The sequence below is a fragment of the Megalopta genalis genome, chromosome 11 (genome assembly GCF_051020955.1).
Source record: "Megalopta genalis isolate 19385.01 chromosome 11, iyMegGena1_principal, whole genome shotgun sequence".
Classification (NCBI taxonomy): domain Eukaryota; kingdom Metazoa; phylum Arthropoda; class Insecta; order Hymenoptera; family Halictidae; genus Megalopta; species Megalopta genalis.
This window is the reverse complement of record NC_135023.1, coordinates 10,959,511-10,983,965: the sequence shown is the minus strand read 5'-3', so window position 1 is coordinate 10,983,965 and position 24,455 is coordinate 10,959,511. Positions and strand designations below refer to the sequence as shown.

The window sequence follows — 24,455 nt, the reverse complement described above, 5'->3', positions numbered from 1 at the left end:
TAACGTGATTTTTCTCATTTTATTGCGCTTCGTACAAACAAAATGGTAAAACTGTTCCTAGCAGAGAAAGGTTTCGCAATGTGTGAAACGATCTTAGTTAACGTCAGGCATTCCACATGCGCTGGTTTAATATAAACCAAAGGGAGAATTTCCTTAGTTCCCGAACAGCAACGAGATTGAAACGGTGATCGTTGAAGCAGCGGCCCGATAAAGGATCGTACGCGGCATTATTAGGAACGTTCTTACCCGGGTTCTCGTGATCTTCGATCCTTCGAAAAGCTGCTGCTTCCTCGACACCGGCGTCCATCGTTCTCGCGCGGCGTGACGCGCGCGACTCCTTTCGCGTAGAAATTACGAAAATACGAAAATACAGTCTATGTATATATATATATATATATGTATATATGTTACATGTTAAGTGTCCAGCGTCGAGAATGCAACGAAACGGGCGATCGATAAGCGTTTCGCCTCGTGCAATCACTACAACGACGGCGGCTCCGTAATGCTGGGCGACAGTCGAACCGTAAGTATTTAAAATCATTGGTAAGTAAGAGAATCGGTAAGTAAAAGCATAAGTGAGCGAGAACCCGATGCGACCCGATCGCGGCGAGAAGAGGTCAGTTCCGCGCGGAAACGAGCGTGCAGGTTGCGGAGGAGATGCCGCGTCTCCTCGAATGCGCGCGTTCGCGCGGCTCGAGGACACGACAACGTCCGTCGCGTGAATCTCTCGAATCACAGGCCGATTCGAAAGGTGCGTGTAACATGATAAATTTGCGTGCATTTAGCCGACACGCTCGGGGCGCGCGCGACGCCGCCGCGGCTTCGTGACGTCGCTCCGGCGACTCTTTCTCGCCGATTCCGAGGAAGATTCGAGTCGGAAAAGTACGAGGGATCGGCGGCCGACGATCTTCCCCGGGGAAAATCGTCGCGACGGGCAGCCGTTAAAATGCAAACAATTGAACTCTACGAGCTCAACGAGCGCCGCTATTCCCAGCGGCTAAACTGCCGCTGGCGCGCGATCCGCGGCGAATGAATTTTCGCAGCGAGCGTGCGCGATTTCGCTGTTTCTTTCGTGTTCAGCGGCGACGACGTGCCGCGCGCGCGTTGGGTCGCGTTCGCGGTTCTTCTTGTTTGTTTCTTCGCCGTTCGGAGTTCGGGGAACGATCGATTACCGATTCCGATGAATCGACGACGGGGGAAAACTTCGAGAGCGCAATTACCACGCGATTATCTCGACGCTGCCGCGGGAATTGCAATACTCTACGGCTATCGACGATGCGCGCGCGCGTGCAGCGCGGTTAGTGTCTGTGCGGCGGCACGAGGGACGACGTGCATCGACCTCCGCGAATTTTCGCACGGAAAACCGCGCGCGGTGTGCGCGCAATTGTTCCCTGAGAGAGAACCGATTCCAATGTCCGACCGGGCCCTCCCCGCTGCATTCGCCGGCGCGTGCTGCAACGAATGCGACGCAGAAACGTCTAAAGCGTTGCCGAAGGTTGCCGTCTCGTTGATCTAATTGACTCTTTCTTTCTCTCTTTCTCTCTCTCTCTGTCCATTCTGCGTCGGATCGACGAAGTCTAGATTCATGGAAGACACAATTTTTCGATAGTTCGATGACGCGGGAACGCGCGTATCCAGCGAACACGTTTCTCGCTGGGCGCGCACACGCGACACGGGCCGGTCGGACCACCTGGAATCGAGAGATCGGAAAACGCGGGAGCACGCGCGACGCACCGCGCGGCGAACGACACTTTCGTTTAGGAATTTTTCTCTGATTGACGCGTTGCGAGGAATCGACACACCTTCCCCGCCTAGGTTCCTAGCCTAGTCCCACGTCTAGGGACATCATTACCAAGAAACCGACGATCGCTGCCCAGCTGGCCAGTTTGCCATTCCCACTGCAATCAGAGAAGCAAGATCAATATTTTTCGTCGAACGGGAACAGGGTACGCGTAGGATCGAGAGCGCGGATCTATCATGCTTTCCATCGAGGACGCGATCCATCGGGACGAGATGGATCCGAGGGGAGGGGTTGGAGGCGGGGACGGTGTTCTGGACTGGGTCGATGATCCGGCGATCGTCGATTAGCGCGATCGACGAAGCAGGAAGCGATGGGAAACCGTGCCGGAGGAAAGAGAGCGCTGGAAAAGTTCGGATCGGCTGTCCGGCGAGGATCGTGACACGGTAACAATGTTCGGCAAGGATAGGGGGGCATCGGTACGGCGCGAAATAAAGGGGGTTTCGCGGAGGCAAGTACGGGATTAAGCACACACTCGGATCGTACACGCGAACACATACGCGCCGCGGGTACCCGGTATTGCACGTCACGGCTTGTTGATTTCGTAAATTATACACGGCCATCAATTTTAACGGCCGGTGAAATGCGCTGTTGTGTTTCGGTGGGCGTTCTACCACATCAATCATATCCGCGCGGTAAATACCTCCTTTCGGAATGGCTCAGAAATTTGTATTTTTATTAGCCATTATCGTGTCTCGTCGCGCGCACCACGAGGGACCGCCCGCGCTCACGAGAAGATCCCTCTCGTCTCCTCGGGTTTTGTCGCGCGATCATCCGAGAGAGAAACCCGCGGAGAGAAAGAGAGAGATCGGGGGAAAACGGCTTCGTCGAAACCAATTTTCGTCCCTGTGTACCCGCGAATTATCCGACCGACGGGGCATACGACTTATCTCGCGAACCGAACGGAAGCCAAAGCAAACTCGTCCCCTATCCGGGACCGCGGGAGATCCCGTCCCCGAGGAAAGTAGGCGATCGCTTTTAACTGGAATACCACCGAGGCTCGAGAGCGGGCAGAGGCATTCCTTTTCACCGAGCACAGAGAGCCATGCAAATGACCGACCTCGGCTTCTAAGAATCCGGCGGCCTCCGAAACTAGCCGCCGACGATCGGGATAAAGTCGATTCCGAAACACCGGCAAGTCCCTTCCCCGGGCCACGAATCGGGCCCCACCACCCCTCTTTCTTCGGTCGTTACGAAAACTTGCCGATTCCCGGATCTCTCGCAAACTTTCTCTCGTCCTTCTTGTCCTTTCGCGTTTCTCTCACTTCGATATCGGCTTCGATCTCGCAGCCTGTGGAAATCATCGTCGGAGATCACAAAGAGGCTTCAGGGCTGAACCCTCGCGGCGGTCTGCCGGTCTACGATTTTTAGATGTTCCAGTTCGAAGTCGTTCGAGGCTCTAGGGCAAGTTCGCTGAGAAATTAATGCGGGATTCGAAACATTTTTCCGAGATCACTGAAAGGAGGATTTATAGAACAGGGGATTGAATCCCTAATTGGGTAAATGAGCCTTCAACGATGTACACTGTCTCTGAGCTGTTATTCGTATAGGAGATTGTGAATCGGATCATCTTTTCTTCTGAGATTCTCTTCTGAACTGTTTAAATAGATTGTGCTTAAAAATGCGAACATCATTGATTTTTTTAAGAATCCATTTTCATCAGGCACGCAAACTTCTATCGCCGCTCTATGGTATTCATAATAATGTCCTCTTTCGTCTATTTAGGGATATCATTTGTTATTATTATAGTTACTATTACTACTTTTATTATTATTATCATTTACTGTCTTCTTTCGTCTTTCTCTCGCATCGCCAATTAATTTACATTCACTATCCCCGTCATTATCTTCGACTTTCCATTTCTTTTACACGACAGTCCCCTCCTTTGCTCTCGTCCAATTGCTTCGAAATCTTAAATCTCGTGCAACAAAAAGGTTTTTCCCCGTTTACATACACAATGCCCCGAATTCTTCCGTACACATCGCGTCAGCGTGTTCCGCGCAAGTAAAAAACGACGACTAGAACGTTGAACAACAAGAAGTCCGTAAACGTAGATAAGTTACGGCAAAAATAAGAAACGCGAAGAAGATATGATAACGCTGGCCAACGTACAAGACACGAATTAATTACAGAAAACGAACATCGCCCGCGGACTTTTCGTTACATAAACGTTTCAGTCTTGCTTTTCCTTTGTAGAACGTACGCTGCCGCAGCGTGTAAAAAAAAACACGGGACACCCTGTACACATGAATAAACATCGCTACTATTCTCCTTAGAACACCTGGCGGCGGGGACGAGCCCGCTTGGTTTCGCAGCTCCTCGTCTAGATCCGAAGTTTCGCGAAAGCCGAGGTCCATTCAGAGCGGGCGCGAGGGTTTAGCACCCCTGGGCGCCCGCAGGGACTTGCACCCAGCGCGGCAGGCTGGCGAGCCTCTCGAAGTTATCCGCGCGAGCGGATCTGCGCGTGGATCGAAGGCATTCCGCCTTTCCCCGAAGAAACTTGGTCGCCGGCCCGCTAAACCAGAAAGCAAAGCGAACGACGCCGGGCATTGTTAGAGTTTCTTCCCTCGATCGGTCTGTCTGTCTTTGTCGCGCGCTCTTTTGGAAAAGATCGCACGGGTGCCGGCAAGACAAGGCAAGACAAGCCGAGGCAAGGAAAAGAAAGGAAAGGAAAGGAAAAGAAAAGAAGGAAGGAGAGCGAGCCGCGCCGAAGTGCGGAGCGCCGGTCTTGGAGGTCGAGCAACGGTTCACCGGTGCAGGGGGGGATCTCCATTTTCACTTTTGTGTTTTCCGGGGCCCGGTAGGGTTCCCGAGGGAGCGGGCCTCGGTCTACTATCTCAGGAGTAGTCGCGCCGTTGCATACGCATACGGTGTGTACACGGGTCTGCGCGCACGGGTATCCGGGCAGGGCGGTTAGATCGCACGAAATACAAAAGAAGCCAATTATAATGACAATGCTTGTTCAGCTAGACCGTCGGGCCCTGGGAAAGAAATTCGCCACGTCCGTTTTACCGACGCCGCGCTCTAACTACGCCGCCTCGGTGTGCCGTCACGCGCCATTGTACCGTAATCGTTCCCGAATATGTACGTCGCGCACGCCGCCGCCGATAGACATCCTCTCCTCGTGGCCTTAGCCGGCGACGGAGTTCGCGGTGTTCCCGATGCAAAATTCATACGGGAGAAGGATGACAGCCGGGGAACAAAGAGAAACGAGCGTAACAGGACAAAGGGGGGAGGAGGAGGAGGAGGGGACGGTGAGGCGCGCGGCGGTGCCGGTTAAAAGCGTCGCGAATTATCGCAATTTCGATGGAAAACGCGGGATTCCACTTACCTCGAATGCGCTTCCGGGACAATGTCGTCGATCACCACGTAGATCATTGCACCGGCCGCGAAGGCAAGTGCATAAGGCAGCGCGGGTTCGGCGAGCGAGACTCCGACCGCGCCAAGGACGCCGGCGATAGGCTCCACCATGCCGGACAGTTGGCCGTACCAGAAGCTCTTCAAGGTGCTGATCCCGGCGGCCTGGAGCGGCAGGGAGACCGCGAGGCCCTCCGGGAAATTCTGGATGCCGATGCCGATCGCGAGGTTTCTGCAACAAAAGCGGAAGCCGGTGTCGCCGTTTAGCTTAATTTACAGTTACGCGTCGCACCGGCCTGCCCGCGTCGGCACGAAAACGACCGCGGCCGGCTAGACCAGCCCGGGGACCGATAAGAATAAGAATAAAACCAAGGTGAGTCCGCGCGAGCCAAGTTGCACGCTCCGCGCGCCCGGTCCCGGTCCCGGTCGCGGTCGCGGTGAGTTCTTGAAACTGGTTGACGGCTTCGACATTCTCCGGATTTTTCCATCTGGCCGCGAGAGAGCCGGCCGAGCTGTGGGGCTTCCTAGACGACCGATCTCCGGAGCTTAACGCGGCGGAGCCGGCTCCGGCCGCGAACAATTTATCGCCGCGGCGTTTTAATTCATGAGCGCGCCCGGCCATCGTCGCGGAAAAATCGGCGTCGATCCCGCGGCGGTTTCCATAGGAAACGCGACGAGACGCGTCCGTTTTCCGCGCGAAGTTCGCGCGGCGATCGGCGATCGTGATCCGTGGTTCAAGGATTAATACGCCGGAGCATAATGAAGGGAGCCAGACAGACTGAACGAAAGAAGCCGAGGGGGGAGAGGGGACGCAGGAGAGCGAGCCACGCAGCAGGTGAATGAACCAACACGATCGTGTACGTACACGTAACACTCGAGTGCAGACAAGACACATATTGCACCGGTCGGCCCCTTTCGAGACTTTTAAATCGCGGCCGGACTTTCTGCTCTCTCGGGGCTCCCTCCTGGCCGCGGGAACGAGCGTTCCTAGCGAAACGAACGAACTTTGGCCGCCGAAAATCGTTCACGGCGACGATAGAGAGGGGCCGGAGAATGATCCGAGACGCTCGGAATTTTCGATCGAGGATCGTTCGATCGATCGATCGGAGATTCTGCCGAGCAACGGGGAAACGGTACCGAGAGATCCGCCGTGAACAGAGACGGTCCGAATGAATGGCTGTACACGATCGGGATACCTGGTAAACTTGGGGAACGACGGAAAAACGATCGGCTACGGCGGCAGGAATGCGGTAACTAAGGTCTCGGACGACCTAGCTTTCGTCCGCGAGCCAGAAGGATTCACGGAGACGCGCATAGACGGAATTTAATTCAGCGGGCACGGGGGGAGCGAGGGGGCGGGAGGCGGCAGGAAAAAGTAACACGTCGGACCCGGCGAAAAAGTTGAATATACTCCGAAGGTAAATGCGCGCGACCACGGTGGATAGAGCGAGCGAGACGGGCAGAGAAAAAGAGAGAAAGAGAGAGAGAGAGAGAGAGAGAGAGAGAGAGAGAGAGAGGAAGAGCGGAGAGAGAGACGAGGAGAGGGGAGCGAGACGAGCAGAAAAAGCTCGGCACCCGACGTTGAAGACATTAAGCGAGGTGTTCCGCGATGTTACGCGGAGGATCGTCGATCGAGCGAACGGTTAGAATTTCCAAGGAACAATAGATCAGCGGGGCCCGGTGTTGGCAGAGAGGAGACGGCGAGGTGGCCCCCGAGCAGGTGAATGAATGACGCGATCCGAGAGAGCTCCTCCTTCCGATGCAGGATCACCGGTATAGGTCGCGCTCTCTCTCGTATAGGGCCCCCGAGAGCACATGGTATGTCATGCCGCGGCGTGTAGTGCGTTATTTCATGGGACGGCATCGTCGTCGCATTCCTATAGCATCGAGGTACATAAGTGGTTGTACAGTTAACCCGTCGGGTCCGGCTGTTCGCCAGTTGCGCCAGGGGAGGTCACCCGAGTTCCGAGAATGATCTCGTCCCCTTCCTCCACACCCTGGGCTCTTCACCTTCTTACTTTTCTTTCTTTCGACCGAGCGCGTCCTTCTCCCTTGATTCTCCTTGCTTCTGGTCCTCTCTTCTTTTCTGATGCTGCCGTTGCTGCTGCCGATGCTGCCGCCGCTGCAGCTACGCCGGCTGCTTGCTACCTCCTTCCCAGCCGACGATCCTGCCGGCCGGTTTCTTTTCCTTTCCGAGTTCTTCTTCTGATTTCCACGGTCAGGGTCGCTAACTCCCGTCGTCTGCCGTGCTACCAGACAGCTAGGCTGACGACCAGGAGCTGCCTTCGCTTCCGATCGCGAAGCGACTCTCTCGATGTCTCCGAGACCTCGCCGTTCAGCCCTGCAGCGCGTCTCTTCTTTGCCTTGGAAATACAGTAATGCCTCCCTAACTGGCGCTCAGATTGTGCAAAAAATAAATGGACAATTTGGGAAGAGGAGACACGATTGTTCGAGCCATGCGGCTCGTTTTTATAGTTGTTGACAGTTCGCAATTCTAAAAACGAAACACAAGGCTCGGATAATCGTATCTCCTCTTCCCAAACTGAGCGTCAATTAGAGAGACATTACTGTATACTTCGGCAATGTAACCAGCACGGATTGGAAATATTCCGAAAATAATTGTTTCGAACTGTTCTATATATCGGTTCGGACTGAAACAGTTGCGAAGAAAAGATCTCACAACAGTTGCAAGGTGTATCGATTCTTTTTTTCTCCAGCATTGTTGGTCACGAGTTCTATTCCGCGTAATAAATTCATTGCATTTCTTTCGGATGTTAAGAGCATGAATTCTACGGTTAGATCGAAAATGCGTGCAATTTGGCCAAATTTTTGTCATATTTTGTATTATCGACAAGCTGAGACAATCGGCGTTTTTGTCTCGAATGAACTGCAGACTTTACGGATATTTTTAGTAAAATTGTACAATTACAATTTAACGCTGTAAAGAATAGTATTCCTAAACGTCAATGCATCGTTTTTAACGTTTAAAAGCAGAAACGAATTCGCTATTTCCTTTCTATACCTCGCAAACGATGCAGAGAATTTTTATTTCGCATAAAAATCCGCGCTCTGGTTACGAGACATTTTCCGTCCTCCACAACTGTTTTAAGAATTGAAACCCATATCGTAATCGTTTCCAATCCCTGTTACCTAGAACTATCTTTCCACGATCGGAAGACCGTTGATCTTTTATTAGGAATTTTGCTGGATTCCGAACGCGAAGAAGACGCAGGATCCGGCACAGTACAGTAATGTCTCCCTTACTGACGCTCAGATTGTGCAAAAGAAATGGACAATTTGGGGAGACGAGATACGATTATTCGAGCCTTGCAGCTTGTTTTTATAGTTGTTGACAATTCGTGACTATAAAAATGAACCGCAAGGATCGAATAATCGTCTCTCTTTTCCCTAAACTGTCCATTTTTATGGTCAATCTGTACGTCAATTAGAGAGACATTACTGTAATCGTATCTCCTTTTCCCAAATCGTCCATTGTCCACAATCTGAGCGTCAATTAGGGAGAATTTATGCGCTCGTATCCTCTCCGATGAATCATTTAGACTTCAACGTTCTATTCTTTCACGATTTCTTTCGCGAAGTTCGTCCAAAACTATGGCTTGGAAGACTCGTTCCTTTCGCGATTACTTTCGCAAAATCTATCCAGCATGGTCAGTATATCTGCTCGTATTTCCACCGATAACTCGGATACAGTTTTGTTGCGGCTTAAAAGAAACCAGAAGCTGGATCGCGGTTTCGTGCACTCGCAGCAGAAACGGGAATGTTGTTGATAATTCGTAGCTATAAAAACAAGAGGGATATCGCAAAGATCGCAAAGATCGAATAATCGTCTCTCTTCTCCCTAAATCGTCCATTTTTGTGGACAATCGGTGCGTCAATTAGGGAGACATTACCGTAGTGCTTAAACGGGAGAAATCGAGGGAGGCGATGAATACGGTCGAGAATATTCGCCACTCGAGCTTAGATTCCGGGAGAAAGTATCGCGAGGATCCTCCGCGAGTGTTCCAGAGATCCGTCTCCAAGGGACACGATACTCTTTTTCCCGGTTTCTACGAAACCGAATCGTCCCGGGCATCGATGATGTGGAACAGGCCGCGAAACGGCGACCGGCGCGACCGTTTCCTAGGAGCGTTGATAATAAAATTAGCAGTTTACGAATGATTATCTCGATTGACGCGCGTGTGCCAAAGCAATGTTTTAGAAACCCATTAGCCGTTATCTACGTTTCCTCTTTCCGCGGTGCCGCTCACCGAATTAGAAAGCACCGGGGGGGGGGGGCCTCGAGGATCCGCGGATCGGAAGAAAGAAAGTTCCTGAAACTCTTTGTTCCCGTTCGTCGCCCGGGTCCGCCGTCGCTTCGTCGAGACGGACTGGTCCCGGAATGGCCGAGGCCAGATAGGAGGACGCCGGTCTAGGAATTCCGCGCGAGGGCGTCGCGCTGTCTCGGGCCCGAAAATCGAAGATTTCACCGGGCCCGGCGGAAGAAAGAGATCTTACCAAACTGGTTGGTACCCATAAAAAAAAGTAGCACGCGTGTGTTTTGGTTGCCGTAGTCAAACTCGTATCACGGCCACACCGTTATACACGCATATTCGATCACGCGGGAACAACCGCTGGCCCGGTGGTCCCTCCCCCCGCCCTCGGGGGGGGACCAACGGGGCCCCATAAAAATATTCGCTTTGTTGACGAAAATAATGGAATCCGGGGAGGTTCGCGGGCCGCCTGCCGCCGCTATCGTTCAACTTAACGGGCTATCGAACATAACAGCACACTTCGGCCGGTCTCTGTGTACCAACATGGCGTCCCCCGGGTGGCTTCGTTGAACGCACCGCGGTCGCCATTTTGCATTCCATAAGGCCGCGGTTGTCCTTACGTGGCAACACCTATCCTCGCGCTCGTGGCCGTGCAACCGACCCGAAGGATCGTAAATTACTTTCCCCGGGATCCACCGCCGTACGAATAAACGTGCAAGAGGACACACGACGACACGACGGTCGTCGACGATAGAACCCCTCCCCCCTCCCCCCAGCCTTTTCGATCCCGCGATTTTTCCCGGGAACGGGAAGAGACGTCCCGGGATGCGATACGGGACGAGAGGACGCCGACGTTGGGCGTCCTTTGTTTCCGGAATGCTGAAAAGCGAGCGACGGGCCGGGAAGAACGTCTGCAGCAGCGGGGTTCGGGTATCCGCGCATCCGCTAGGCTGAACTCTATCGATTCGGACGTTGGCGGGTACCAGCGTGGAGCCGCGGCAGCTAGCCGAGCAAAATTCGATCGGCCGAGATACCATAACGAGGACTTCTTCTCTCGGTGTGTCGGGTCGGCTTCTAAAGGAAGTATATCGGCCCCGAAGAGTAGGAGGAAATCAAGGAGGAGGAAGAGAAGCAAAAGGACGAGGAGGAATGGTCCTGAAGGAAACACGAAGAATCTCTCTCTCGGTGGGACCGGCCACGCGATTGGTGAACCTGAAAGATACAGATAGAGATAGACGAAGGATAGCGATGGGGACGAAGAGAGAGAGAGAGAGAGAGAGAGAGAGAGAGAGAGAGAGAGGGCGCAGAGGCCGCCGACGAGGGGAGGAACGAGACGGAGGCTCCGGCTGTTACGTGTGTGCCCTTACACGAACGTGTACGCTCCGAACACGCGTTCCGTATACACACGGTTCGTTAAAAAGAGAGATGCGCGACGAGAGACAAGCGTACACGTACCGAGCCGGCTCTGTGTGTGTATGTGTATGTGTGTGTGAGAAAACGCCGAAGAGCGAGCGAGAGGGAGCGGGAGAGACCGAGAGAGAAAAGAGAGAACGAGAGAGAGAGAGGGAGGGAGAGAGAGAGAGAGAGAGAGAAGCGAAGGAGGGGGTGCAGAGATAAGAGAGTGAGGAGAAACGAGAGAGGGAGTAAGGAATGCATGGGAACGAGGCGCAAGCGGGCCGACCGCGATTTGCCCGTCCCGCATTCCACCAACGCCAAGGCGAGCTCTCCGGCTCTTCTCGGCTCCGAGTCCCGAGGCCACCAGCCACGGCCTAACACCATAAAATCATAAGACCAAGATCAACCCCGCTACTCTTCTCTCCATTATCTCCGGCATCATTGCACTCGCGCGCGCGTCTCCTAATGTCAAATCTCGTAAATACGCTCGACGAAAATTCCACCGGAGCTCGTCTCTTCTTCTTCCACCTCTACGTCGGCCGACGGAACACGTTTTTTAACGTTCCCCGCTGATTCGGCTCGCAATTAGACGACGAGACGACGCGCGATCGCAGCGGTATTAAGAGCGAGCGAAACCGATGGCGACGTCGTTTCGCAAACGGCGGCACACACGCGTTTCCATGCAGAATCGGCGGACGCCGTCGGGAACGTTGCCCGTGCGTCTTGTCGCATCGCGTCGCGTCGCGTCGCGCCTCGGATCGATACTCGTCGGATGCATATTGAGCTTGATCTCGTCATTAATTGCGACGCATTCCGCGGTAAGAAGGCTCGGTGAATCGAGGACACGTTCGCGGGAGCGAGATTCCGAAAGCAGGTGTCCACCGCGGCGGTGGCGGCGGTGGCGGCGACGAGCCGAGCCGAGCCGTGCCGAGTCGAGCTGAGAGTCGAAGCGGACGCAGAAGGAAGAAACGGGTGGTAGCCGCGGCGGCTACCAACGGGCCCCGGCCCGGCCACCGGCTCTCTCTCTCTTTCTCTCTCTCTCTCTCCGTCGGCTGTCCCGATACCTTGATTTGCAAAGAGACGCTAGTTTGTCGAATAGTCTGCGCGGATGATCCTGAGGTCGTCGTCGAGGGACATAACGGATCCGGCTGTTCGTCTGTTCCGAGTAAGGTACGCGGCGCGCATGCGTAATGCCGCTGCATTCCAGGCATTGCGAAGTCGCTGCACCGTGCGCGCCGGTGCATCGTCCGATGCCAGAGAAAGAGAAACGAATTCCCCGGCGACTAGAGGAGACAGAGAACGCGACCGGCAGAATTCCGCGATGATAACAGACAAGCTCGTCGCCCCCGTCCCGGGACCCGTCGCGGAACCGTCTCCGCCGGAAATTTCGCGCGGACGGGCCCTGAAAATCGGGGAGGGGCCGAAGAGCGGGCGAAGAAGCTTCCGAGGGAATCCAGGAAGCGACTTGTATAGGCCGGGCAAAACGAGCAGACGGAACACGCGAAACACGAGACGAGAAAAGTATCGGCGTGTCGCTTCGCCTAGAGAATGTCTCGCGAGTCCGGTTCTCAGAATCTTTCTCTCGTGAACGAGGCTGTGCCTGAATGATTACGCGCGCACCCGCGAACAGAGCCGCGCGGCAAATAAAGCTGCTCCGGCTACCAGGATCCTGACCGAGCTGGTCGCCGACTTTCGGAGCTACAGGACCGTGCAAATTCGAAGGAAACCCGCTCGCAAATCCCCGATCTGAACGCAGAGACACGCGGGAGACATTGTAGCTCCGCGGCTCCGCGGAACAACCGGGGCCAGTAGATCCCGCCCACTTTGGTCAGACCACGCCTACGGACTTCCAAGCACCGAACGTTCGGTCCCTCTTTTTCCTTGATACAATTCCGCGCCGCCGAGGAGAGAGAGAGAGAGAGTTCGAGTTTTTCGATGCTAGAGGATCGTTTTGCGAACTACAAAATCCGTCGACGATGAACCGCTCGGTACGCGGAGAGGTGTTAGCAGGAGGTTCCGAGCGGCGGCCAGCGTGGCCACCACGGCGCACGTGCATTTATAATACTATGCACGCCGGCTAAGCGGGAAGTACTATATCGTAACCGACTTCCGTCGTTATTAACACACGCCAGAACTGGCTTTCCGCGTGTGATAAGCACCGGGTACAAAGTGCGACGATTAAGGGAACGGAGCCGCGGCGTTCTCGTTCGCCATGGAACGGATCCGCGGCGCTTAGAGAGAAAGAGAGAAAGAGGGAGAGCAAGAGAGAGAGAGAGAGAGAGAGATCCTTGGAGAGATCCTCGAAGAGAGAACGAGGTGGTAGTCCGAGCGTTACTCGACGCGTGGTTAACCAGCCGTGGACGATCGACCACGCTAGGATCGGCGCGGCGCTATGCTGTTCGAGTTAGGCGAGAGAGAGAGAGAGAGAGAGAGAGAGAGAGAGAGAAGATGGGTCGCGTAGGCAGCGAGGGCTTCCGATTATCCTGAAAAAATATTTATCGGCGACGGAGCTGGCTGCCGCGGCGGTGCTGCGGGTGCAACGGATGGCGACGGGTGCACCGGTATTCAGCGGTGGTTAAGCGAGTTAGGAACTATCGCGTGGCTCTTCCCCGAGACGCTTATAGTCGGTAGACGGCGCTAGAATGTTTCGAAGGTAAACGAAAAGAGAAGGAAGAGTCCGAAGGCAGCCCGGAGTCCGAACCTGAAGTCGAAAAAGGACGGCGCAGAGATAGAGCCCGAGAGAAAGGGTAAAAGGTGGGAAAGGTGGGGTGGGAGCGGGGAGGGCATAAGAGGAAAGAGTCTCGGGACAAGGGGACAGAGAGGGGCCGCGGTGCGGTGAGCACTGCTGGGTCGGTATATAATAAGACAGGCAGGAGGATAGCACTGAAATGAGGTGGTTTCGTCGGCAGCTTTGTCCGGCGCCATGTTTAACATAGCACCACCTCATCTACGTGCCACGCCAACCCGGCACTCCGTAGTTCCTCTGTTTTTACGCACGCTATCGCTCTCACCCTCGTTTCTTCTCTTTCAGCCTCTCTCGCCTGCGCTCCTCCGAGTTTTCGTTCTCCTTGTTTCGCCTCGACTCGCCTCGCCTCGCCTCGCCCTGTCGAAGCGAGGCGTTTCCTTCGTTTGCCTAACCGTCGCGTTAAAATGAGAGAAGAAAACAGAAGAAAGAAAGAAAGAAGAAGGAACAAGGGAGAAGAACGATCGTCCAAGCAAATCGCGCCCCATTTCGATCGCACGCGCGGCCCGCCGATCGCCGAGCGAATATCTCGATTCCGCGAAACCGAGACCGAGACACTCGCGCACCGTTTCGGCGCGTCCGTGAATTGCCCGCAGGAATTCCGGCTATAGTCGGCGATCCGGTCGTCGCGGCGACGTCTCCGCTTCGTCGTTCAACGATTTCGACATCGATCCATCCGGGGGCCGATCGAACGCGGCCAAGTTTCTCCGAAGCGCGACCGATCGATCCGCCGCGCGACCGCGACCGGCACGCGAAACGACGGCGACAGATGACAATGGCGGTTCGTAAAACACCCGCGGTTACGGGTGTTTTCGCGACGAGGAACGCGAGCACGGCGAGGAGTACGCTCGGATCGGGCTAAAGAAAGCAGAGGAAAGACGCGGGAAAGAGAGAAAAAGGGAAACGACGGACCCAGATTCCGCGAAAAATCCGCATAGCTCGAAGGGTGACTCAGTACCAGATCTCCTTGAGCGTTTTACGAGTGCAAATATCGTCGTTCCTATCGGCTGCCCACCTTTCCATCGTGTGCCTACCTACGAGACCGCGCGTCCTTTTTCTCTTTTTCTTTACTCTATTTCTTGTCCCGTCTTTGTCAGGCCCGCGCCGACGAGCGAAACGGCGAGGCCGCGCTCTGTTGCAGCCTGCGAAACGTTTCATTCATGATTCTTTCGCCGGCCCGACCGGAACTCGTGGATTGTTCTACCGCTGTCTCGAGAATGAATTACCTTTCCGAGGAAAGGGCAGCTCGTACGCGCCGGGGCACGGCGATCGGAGCAGCAGGCAGCACAGGCAAGCAGCAGCAGCAGCGCCGACGCCGCTGGAAACCAACGGCTGGAACCGAGGACGGCCGAGAAACGCGTTACGTAAAAATTCATTTCCATGACGGAGCCTCGACGACGTTTTCCTTGACCGGGACACGCGGTGGCAACGATCTCCTTCGCGAGATTTCTGTTCACGGCGCCGTTTACAGAAACGGGCCGCCGCCGCCCTCCTCGCTCCGCGCGGCTCGCCGCGCGCTGAATTTATTCCGTCGAGCACCGACAAAATATTCCCAGCGAACCAGATTTGAATAATTAAATTCGTTCGCCGACACGACGATGTGCTCTCTCTCTCTCTCTCTCTCTCTCTCTCTCTCTCGCTCTCTATCGTCTCTCTAAGGAATCGTTCGAACACCGAAGGGTATTCGAGCGCGATGCGAAACCTGCGGCCAGAAATCTAATCGAGACCGTGACTCGGCGTGCTCGCAGAAACTGCGAACAATTCTTCGGTCTCGTCGATACCGGCGTTAGAACGATCCTCGTAGGTTCGAACGGAACGCGTCGTTCCTTCTTTTTTTACCCGACGTTTTCGAAACAGGAAACGCAGCGGCTCGATAGGCGGGAGGGGGAGGGCCCGCCGCGTTGTTTCGTTAGTTTGCCTGAAAATGTGCACGAAGGCGAACGCGATCTTAATCGCAATCATCGTGAGAATGGAATGCCGCTCGTTACGAACGAGTTGGGCTACAAAAGGGCATGCTGGGTCGATAAATGCTGAAGGCTGAGAGATTTTCTGAACGACGAGAGACGGACGCACGTCGGCGCGCCGCGCCGCACCGCGCGGCTCGGCTCGGCTCGGCACGGCGGTTCTCGTTCCTCGAAACTGGTCGCATTACTCGGGTGGAAAGATCGATCTTTACGGTAATATCTCCCTACTGGTTCGCTATTCGGAAACGGCGACGAGTATCGAGAGAGAGAGAGAGAGAAACAGTGCCGACCAATTAGGTGTGTTCGCTATGGAATTCTCCGCGGAACTGTGAGCTATTGATTCTTGAAATTCAGCGAGATCGCGCTCCCCGAAGGGCCCTCGAGGGTTTCGCAATTAATCGGCGATCGGCTCTCTCTCTTTCTCTAACAGGGGTTGCCGCCGATCCCGGGCTAATTGTTGGAAGAATACCGGCCGGCGATTCCGGTTCCGTCGCGAGAAAGAAACCACGGTCTCGCGGCGGCCCGCGTTTCAATGAAATATTTTCGCTCGTTCTTTCGGCCTGGCCGAAACAGCGCCGCGGCCACCACCGATAACGGCCTTATATGTACGCACTGCACGAACCGCTGCGTGGCGATACGCGACGCACGACTCCGGTATCGGCCGGGGTCATCTTTCGGACCGAACCGACGATTCATTCATAACCGGGAAACTTGGGCGATAATGGGCATCGCGCCGCATCGAGACGAGTCGTCGCGTCGCGTCGACTTTTATCGTATCGGATGCGACGGAATAAACGAAAATATATCCGAAAGAAGAAGCTTTGTTTTCGAGCTCTGTGTACGCCGCGCCGCGATTCCGTTTTCTCGGCGGATTCGCCGGCTCGAGAGCGCGCCGGAAGCCGTTCCGATGGTGAAATCCAACCTCTATTTCTTAATTATCACGCGGCAGAAAAGAAAACGCCGACACGGTCCATTCATTCCACGGATTGTTAATGGCCGGCCGACACCGAGCATCTTGCCCCCCAGACGTCCGACACCGTCGTTTGAATGCCTTGGAATTCAGGCCCCTTCCGAAGGGAAAATCTACCGTCCTTCCGAATCGTTTGTCCAATCGGCGACCGGTTGCCGTCTATTATTACGGAAGGACGCGCGATTCGAATCGCAAGCAAGCGCAAACGCTCGGTAAAAACTAGTCTATTTTCTACAGATTTTTTTTCTGTACCGAAAAATCGTAGAACAACTCTTGCGAAAATCAACGAAGGAAGCTCGAAGGCTCGCTTTCCAAGAAATCAATTTGAACCTTAGCTATAGATCTCCGAAATTCTGACGACAACGCGGACACGGAGGTCAGACCCTCATTAAAATATATTGTTTCTAAGATGGTTGCGATATCGATTCTCGCACAGAAATGAAATGTAACACGTATCGCGCGCGTTGGGGGTGACGAGGAGTGGGAGGGGGTTGAGCAAAAACGTCTAGATCCTCTTATGGTAGAACCAATAAGCAATAATATTTACAGTAGAGTCTGTCGGACTCCGTGTCCGCAGTTAAGGGTTAAATAAATCGGCGGAACATTCGCGTGATCATAACGACCGAGGCCTTTCTTTGAAGATCGCAACGATGTACGGAGGACGTTAAATGCGCGAATCGATTTCTGTTAATGGAGAAACGAATTGAAATAAATTGCGAAGTGCAGGGCGGATTGGACATCATCGAGAAAGAAAGGCAGAAAGTGGAGAAGAAGATCGCGAGGAGAGGCGCTCGAGAAGATGCAACGTGGAGGGGAGGGCGACCGATTATCGTTGACATTTTCCTCGATAGATAAGGGCTCGTTCGGCCGTCGAAGCGATCGACTCTCGCAGAAACAAAAATACCGTCGGACAATCGATTGTACGGGCGTGCACGTCATCGACAGACATCGTCGCGTTCGTGTTTCGGAGTTAAAAGCGTAAGGCGGTAAGGCTGTAAGGAGAGCGAGTTTGGGAGAAGTCCAGGAGGACAAGACGAGAAGCGGGGAAAGCGGGAACCTGGAATGGAATGCGCGGCGCCTAGGGCTCGTTGAATTCCAGGGCCACACGTGCCCTTCCCCCCTCGCCTTGGGCACCCACCGCTGCCAATAAACTTCGCCTGCGGCTGGCACTCGCGACCGACCACCATAGAACTCATTCATGGGGACCTCCTATCACGCGCCGGGCACCGAAGTGCCGATCCCGGCAACTGCTGCCACCTAGCGGACGAAATGCCCTCGGAAAGAACTCCCAACTGCGATTGCGGTCGGTACACGTCCGCAACGATTACCGTCGATCGAGATGCAATCGTGGGAATTCCGTGGAATTCCTTCGACCGACGATGGGTTACACGCATGTTCATTAAAAATGTCAATTTTCAAGGTGTTATTTATTTGAATTCGCGCGCTGAAACAATAAATCCTTGAGATGTGAACGTGTATGGAATACAATACATTTATTTCTAGAGAGATCAAGGGGTGCCATTTATTTGAATTCGCACAATCGAACGGCGAAGTCCTCGCGGAAACGTAAAGAAAATAATTTTGCTGTGCAAAATTATATATTAAAATATAATATATAAATTATAATAATATAATATAATATATAAATTATATATTACATTTTAGGAGATTAGGAAGTAATTATAAAAAGATTTGAAGGGTGAATTTCTTTAGCCCTCCTGTTCAAATATTACTTCTCTGTTCTTCTTGTTTCGTGGTCGCACGCTAAATTGCCTAGAACGATTGGTTCTCAAGGAAACGTAAAGGAACAATATTTATGAGTGACAGAAACCACTCGGACAATTAGGGGTTGATCCTAGGAAGAATTAACTGATTATCGTGGTTTGTGTTTCGAAATGAAATCATCGATTCTGCGGGCATTCATGCGAAATAAAAATGGTCTGCATCGAAAGTACAAGAAACAGAAGCGAAATAAACATTTCTTTCTGTCCACGATCATTTCAGCAAGCAGAAACCGACTTGAGCAAGCACTTATGACTAGTAGATGCATACAAGTTTACTGGCTAGAATCGTTCTAGCGCGAAGTTTCTAAATGCGTATCGAATTTTCGAATCCTTGATCGTGCTAATTTTAGAAATTAACGAACACGAGAGGTACAGTCTGTAACGAAACTGTGCGAACACTTTCGAATGCGGAAAAAATCTTAAAACTTACGTCCAAATGAGTCGAATCTTTTCGACACGGTAGCGCGGGTCTAGTTTACAAAACAATCAACAAAAAATATTTTGCGAAAATTAAAATTGCTTGAAAAATAAGATGAAACGAACTAATATTTATTAACTTTCTTACTCGAGTGAACGATCAAACTTTAAAAATTGCATTTCGTAGATCTCGGTAACATTGAAAGATATAAAAATTCCCGGACCTCCCGCAGTTTTTCGTTCGAATAAGAACGTTAACCGATTTCGATGAAATTCGATTATTCCCTCGAATGAAAAAGGTAAAAAATACGATTTTATTTTGTTGCCACTTCAACCACTTGTGATTGTTGCAAAGATTTGTTTCACGAACGTCCAGTAAACCAGACACTCTAACGTTTTAAAAATATTCAAGTCGTTTAATCCAACGTTCCAAAATTTTTTCCGTATTGGAAAGTGTCCGAATATTTTCGTGACCTACTTTATGTAGGAACGCAGGAGAGCGACTCTCGCGATTATCTAAGCGATCGTTATATCCGCTTTACGTTAGGCTCTCGCAACGAATAGAATAGATACGATTAATCTACGGAAGTAATTTCGGTGTGCGTTAAAGTTTGATCGAAACGTTGATGGAGCACAGTCGCATTGCGATCAATACGCGAATGGAAATGCTTCGCTAACATTTTTTTCCGAACGAAGGTCCGGAAAAATAGGAAAAAGCGTACTGCGATGATACGGTATCGGTAACCAGGGAAGTTTGAACAGTTGTAATCTCAATGTATATGTATATGTATATGTATATGTATATGTATATGTATATGTATAGTATAGTATAAATATATGTATAGTATAAATTTCTGCGTAAGAGATAATCATTCGATAATTCTTATCTGCTGCTATCTAAACGATTTACCTTACGCAATACTCACTCCGCAGCATAAGTAATTCAATTCATATCTTACCTCGCATTTTCAAAAGTTGCTGATTCGCTGCTTCCTACCGCGGCGAACCCGACTCCAACTGCGAGGCCTTCTGGTATATTGTGCACCTACAGAAACGGTTCACAAGTTATACGAAGCAAAATTCGTTCCATGACATTTTAATCCGATCGAATGATACCTACGGTAATCGCAACGACCAACAACAATATCCTCCTCCACTGACTGTTTTTCTGCTCGTGCGTAAGGTCCTCGTAAATCATCTCGGGCTCGCCCTGTTCGGTCGGCGGGCTGATCAACGCGATTTGCCGTCTTCGTGTATTTTGCTCGTTGAAACCTGAAACGGGGACGTTTAATGCTTACGTTAGTACCCGGGATAGTTCACCGCGTCGTGGTAATATCGATCGAACGAATGGGAGAACCCGTTCGTTTCCAAAACCCAAGGCGATCTTATATGCCTCGTTAGTTCTCACTTTCGATAGAAAGCACAATGAAGCTTAAAGTATGTATGTTCTAACCCGGTAAATCTCGTTCACGTCTTTTGTCCGTTAGATCCGCAGGCAGGATTAATAAGATCAGTTTCTCAGAATTGTGGAACTCTTTTTAAACACAAACCGAAAAATTAATCGCCTTCCAGTGGAATCTACCGTTAATAAAACGTTGAAACCGGGCTCTACCGTGTACGCAAATATTTGGTGCACCGCCCAATAATTAATTACGAGTGTCACAAGTGTGCTTTGCGAGAGTCAGTGATTTGTGCTTTCCCATGTCTGTGTTTGAAAGTTCCACGGAGTTTTGCACGAACACTAGGTATCATGCATGTGCTACTAACTTGAACGTGCGAAGCAGCTAACATAAGATAAACGTTTCCACCTGTTAACCGGACGATTTCTCGATCACGGTATTTCCATTTGTATTCGTTCTGTAACGAGACGACAATATTCGAGTGTCATGGTTCTCGGAAACTATGACCGAATCACGGATGCAAGAGACCGGGTGCAAGGTGTCCGGTGAACAGGCTACGCAATTATTATACAAAGAACACAAACAAATTAGACACGGAACGAAAGACAGTGCATAACTCCAAGAACAAGCAGATTAAATAGAAAATATAAACTGAGGATACTACAGTGATCGTTCTTCCTTTCTTTTTTTCCTTTTTTGAGCTGCTTATTCCCGGATACGGCTAAAACGTTTGCTATTTATGAAAAAAAGCGAAGAGGGACGTGACATTATACACATAGAGAGTAAGATACACGTGTGTGTGTGTCGTGAACTGATCCCATTTTCCAAGCCTACAGAGAGAATTGGATGTTACAAGTAGAAAATGAGATACCATCGATGGTGGTCGACTCAATTCGAGTATATACTTTTCCTTTGGAAATCTGTACGTTGCTATACGGATCATAATCGTTTAAATCCTCGTCACTCTTTAGTTTTGCAAGGATCTTGCGTCTTTGTTTCGTACCGACTGACTGCATAGCTAAAAGCACATTAGGGGACTGAATGCCGAAGAGTGATATCAACAAGTCCGTCCCGTATACGAATGCCGCCCCTACGAGAAATCCAACTCCGACCGGTACGAACGCATATTCGCCGTCCTGTCCGTAAATTTTGCTCTTTGACGCCATTTCGATAGCAGGTGCCAATAACGACCAGTAACTAGCCGCTATCATCACGCCCGCCGCAAATCCTAGGCTGATGTCCAACAGCTTGCGCTGAAACAGATTGAGTTTTCCGTCATTTTTCTCGTCATTTTCGTTTGCGAAGCGGCGCGTCGAGCACGAAAAAAACTTTTCGCCTGTTCGCCATTATTTTTTACGCATTGTACGCCGTGAAAGACACCGGGGTGAAGTCAAAACTATTCGAAGCGCACGATTTGAGTCGATTAAAATGCTTTTAAACTCTTGGATGTTATCGTTACGAAAACGGTGTTACTTTAATTCGGTTGTTGCATGTAATATTTCACGATAACATGTAACGCAAGTCGTGTCGAATTAGCATGGCCTTCAACGTGATAACATTTAAACGCAGACATTACGGTTTTTTTTTCTCTACACGACGAATTCTATGGAACAACGCTCCTACAATTTCGCCATCGTAATCAGTATCACTCGAATGCAGAATGTGGTAGTGTGCACTAAGAGCGACTTTGCAAGAAGCACAAGACTGAATTTATTTTGCTTCTTTTCCGTCTTTATTGTAATATACAAGACTGAATTTATTTTTCTTCTTTTCCGTCTTTATTGTAATATACAAGACTGAATTTATTTTTCTTCTTTTCCGTCTTTATTGTAATATACAAGACTGAATTTATTTTTCTTCTTCTCCGTCTTTATTGTAATATACAAGACTGAATTTATTTTTCTTCTTCTCCGTCTTTATTATAATGTATAAGACTGAATTTATTTTGCTTCTTCTTCGTCTTTATTATAATGTATAAGACTGAAATTATTTTGCTTCTTCTCCGTCTTTATTATAATGTATAAGACTGAAATTATTTTGCTTCTTCTCCGTCTTTATTGTAATATACACGACTGAATTTATTTTGCTTCTTCTCCGCCTTTATTGTAATATACAAGACTGAATTTATTTTTCTTCTTTTCCGTCTTTATTGTAATATACAAGACTGAATTTATTTTCCTTCTTCTCCGTCTTTATTGTAATATACAAGACTGAATTTATTTTTCTTCTTCTCCGTCTTTATTATAATGTATAAGACTGAATTTATTTTGCTTCTTCTTCGTCTTTATTATAATGTATAAGACTGAAATTATTTTGCTTCTTCTCCGTCTTTATTATAATGTATAAGACTGAAATTATTTTGCTTCTTCTCCGTCTTTATTGTAATATACACGACTGAATTTATTTTGCTTCTTCTCCGCCTTTATTGTAATATACAAGACTGAATTTATTTTTCTTCTTTTCCGTCTTTATTGTAATATACAAGACTGAATTTATTTTCCTTCTTCTCCGTCTTTATTGTAATATACAAGACTGAATTTATTTTTCTTCTTCTCCGTCTTTATTATAATGTATAAGACTGAAATTATTTTGCTTCTTCTCCGTCTTTATTGTAATATACACGACTGAATTTATTTTGCTTCTTTATTATAATATACATACGTTCGAATGAAGAATATATTGAACGAAAGTCTTCGTAAGGAAGTTTATAAGTGGGTTTACTGTTAAATAAATACTATTAATAGTCACGCGGTCTCCGTATCAATAAATAACAATCTGTTATTTGATCACTTTGATTCGCGATAAATGCACAATCCGCATACATTCGGTTACATAACCGGCAGCGATTTGAAATTTCGCGGGACTTTGGAGCGTGAATGGCAGTCTTCTGTTCTGTAAAAATCGAATCCGAATACGTATTCGAATTTCTCGCGCTTCGCGCGCGCGTTCGGCACGGTGTATATGTAAATCATAAATTCGGGGCTATTAGGCACACGTCAAACGGAAGTATTTGCTCGTAGATATTAAACCTCGTGTAATCTTATCAAATAAAACTTTAACGACCGCTGGTGTCCTGTCGTCGAGAGGCCAGAATAGCAAATATTCGACTGCTGATAACAGCGAGGTTCGTGATACGTTGTACGAATCTCGCTGTTTAGGGAGATCATTATGAATTACATTGTCGTGATACGCAGCACGCAGATATACAATAATATCTGACAGTTGGAACACAAGATAAATATAGACCTGCACGTCGGTCGACGCGAAACGTTGTTTCCGAGGGAAACCTTATTGAACCAGCTGCACGATAAAATGCATCTTTCTGCATATCTTGCGTTATAGCATCGAATTTACTTACCGTTCCCGAGTTTTCTATCGGAACTTTTGCGCGCGACTATATAACAATACCAGAGCGTTCTGAGAAAACGCGTACGAAATCCATTGTGATAGATGGAAATCGTCTAGAACAATGAGAAGGATAAAATGTCACGGTCAATGATTAACTTTCTTTAAGGTCAAACTTGTTAAGATCTTTATTTATAGATATAGTCGCGCACGGATAGTATTTTTCAACGAATATCTCGAACGTTGCCGTTTCGCACGTACGTCGCGAACCGACGAAAAAGTTGACAACGATGATAAATCAATTTTAAAAGAAAAAAAAGGGTAGCAATCCGCGCTGTGATAGATGATAATACACCGGGTAAGGTTAGAATACGGCCAAGTAGTAGGAGGTTACGACGAGGATGCTTCGTGATGCATCGATAAATTGAATGCACCGTGGACTATTGCCCGCGAACGTCGTATCGTTAAGTATGAATAAATGAATGAAAAGAGGCTCACCTGTTTCCCCCGAATCACGATTACGAGCGCGGCACCCGCTGCGGTGAGAGCCCACGTAAATAAGGTTCCCAGCAACGCCTGAGTGATCCGCGAATAACCTTTCAACATCGTACCGGTCTCCGAGTCCTTGGACACTTCAAGATCTACAACGCATCCTTCGCGACGTGAACAGTTCGCGACAAACTGTTTCGTGGGACAGGAAATCTACTTGACGTGCACTCAATCCCCTGTACTTATAGGAACCACCACCATCACCGCGGCCAACACTACGTACACCTTTCGCACTACCACAAACCTAACGGCCAAACAAGCACGACGGCGCTGCCGTTTTATCGTTACCAACACACGCGGTCGTTTTCCGCGCTACGATTCCGTTCCAACCACACGACGATTATCGCGCGTGTCACGCGGAATACTTACGCGGAACCCGGCAGACTTAAACGGCGAATTATCTTTGTCACCTGACACATCTCATCCTCCTCCTTCGAACGGGGTTAATTGCACCCGGGGTGC

General features: G+C 50.3%; 1 protein-coding gene across 2 annotated transcripts; it reads right to left on the bottom strand.

Moving 5' to 3' along the window:
* Zip48C (Zinc/iron regulated transporter-related protein 48C) lies at window positions 1-24,336 on the bottom strand. Of its 2 annotated transcripts, none has more exons than XM_033479828.2 (6): window positions 23,943-24,336; window positions 20,971-21,352; window positions 19,820-19,971; window positions 19,659-19,744; window positions 5,130-5,387; window positions 1-1,898 (listed from the first exon to the last, which is right to left on the bottom strand). In XM_033479828.2, exons 1-6 carry the CDS (start codon window positions 24,048-24,050, stop codon window positions 1,820-1,822), a joined length of 1,065 nt encoding a protein of 354 aa, XP_033335719.1. In that variant the 5' UTR covers window positions 24,051-24,336; the 3' UTR covers window positions 1-1,819. The 2 variants fall into 2 exon arrangements, with proteins under 2 accessions (XP_033335719.1, XP_033335720.1); XM_033479829.2 differs by having other exon boundaries at window positions 21,103-21,352; window positions 23,943-24,333.
* Between the last annotated feature and the right edge of the window lie 119 nt (window positions 24,337-24,455).

Excerpts from the sequence above, each read along its gene's own strand:
- Zip48C (XM_033479828.2), bottom strand. The coding sequence starts at position 24,050 with ATGTTGAAAGGTTATTCGCGGATCACTCAGGCGTTGCTGGGAACCTTA. Across the intron at positions 19,745-19,819 it reads TGTTGGTCGTTGCGATTACC|GTGCACAATATACCAGAAGG; the intron begins GTAGGTATCATT and ends CCGTTTCTGTAG. Across the intron at positions 1,899-5,129 it reads GTCCCGGAAGCGCATTCGAG|TGGGAATGGCAAACTGGCCA; the intron begins GTAAGTGGAATC and ends CTCTGATTGCAG.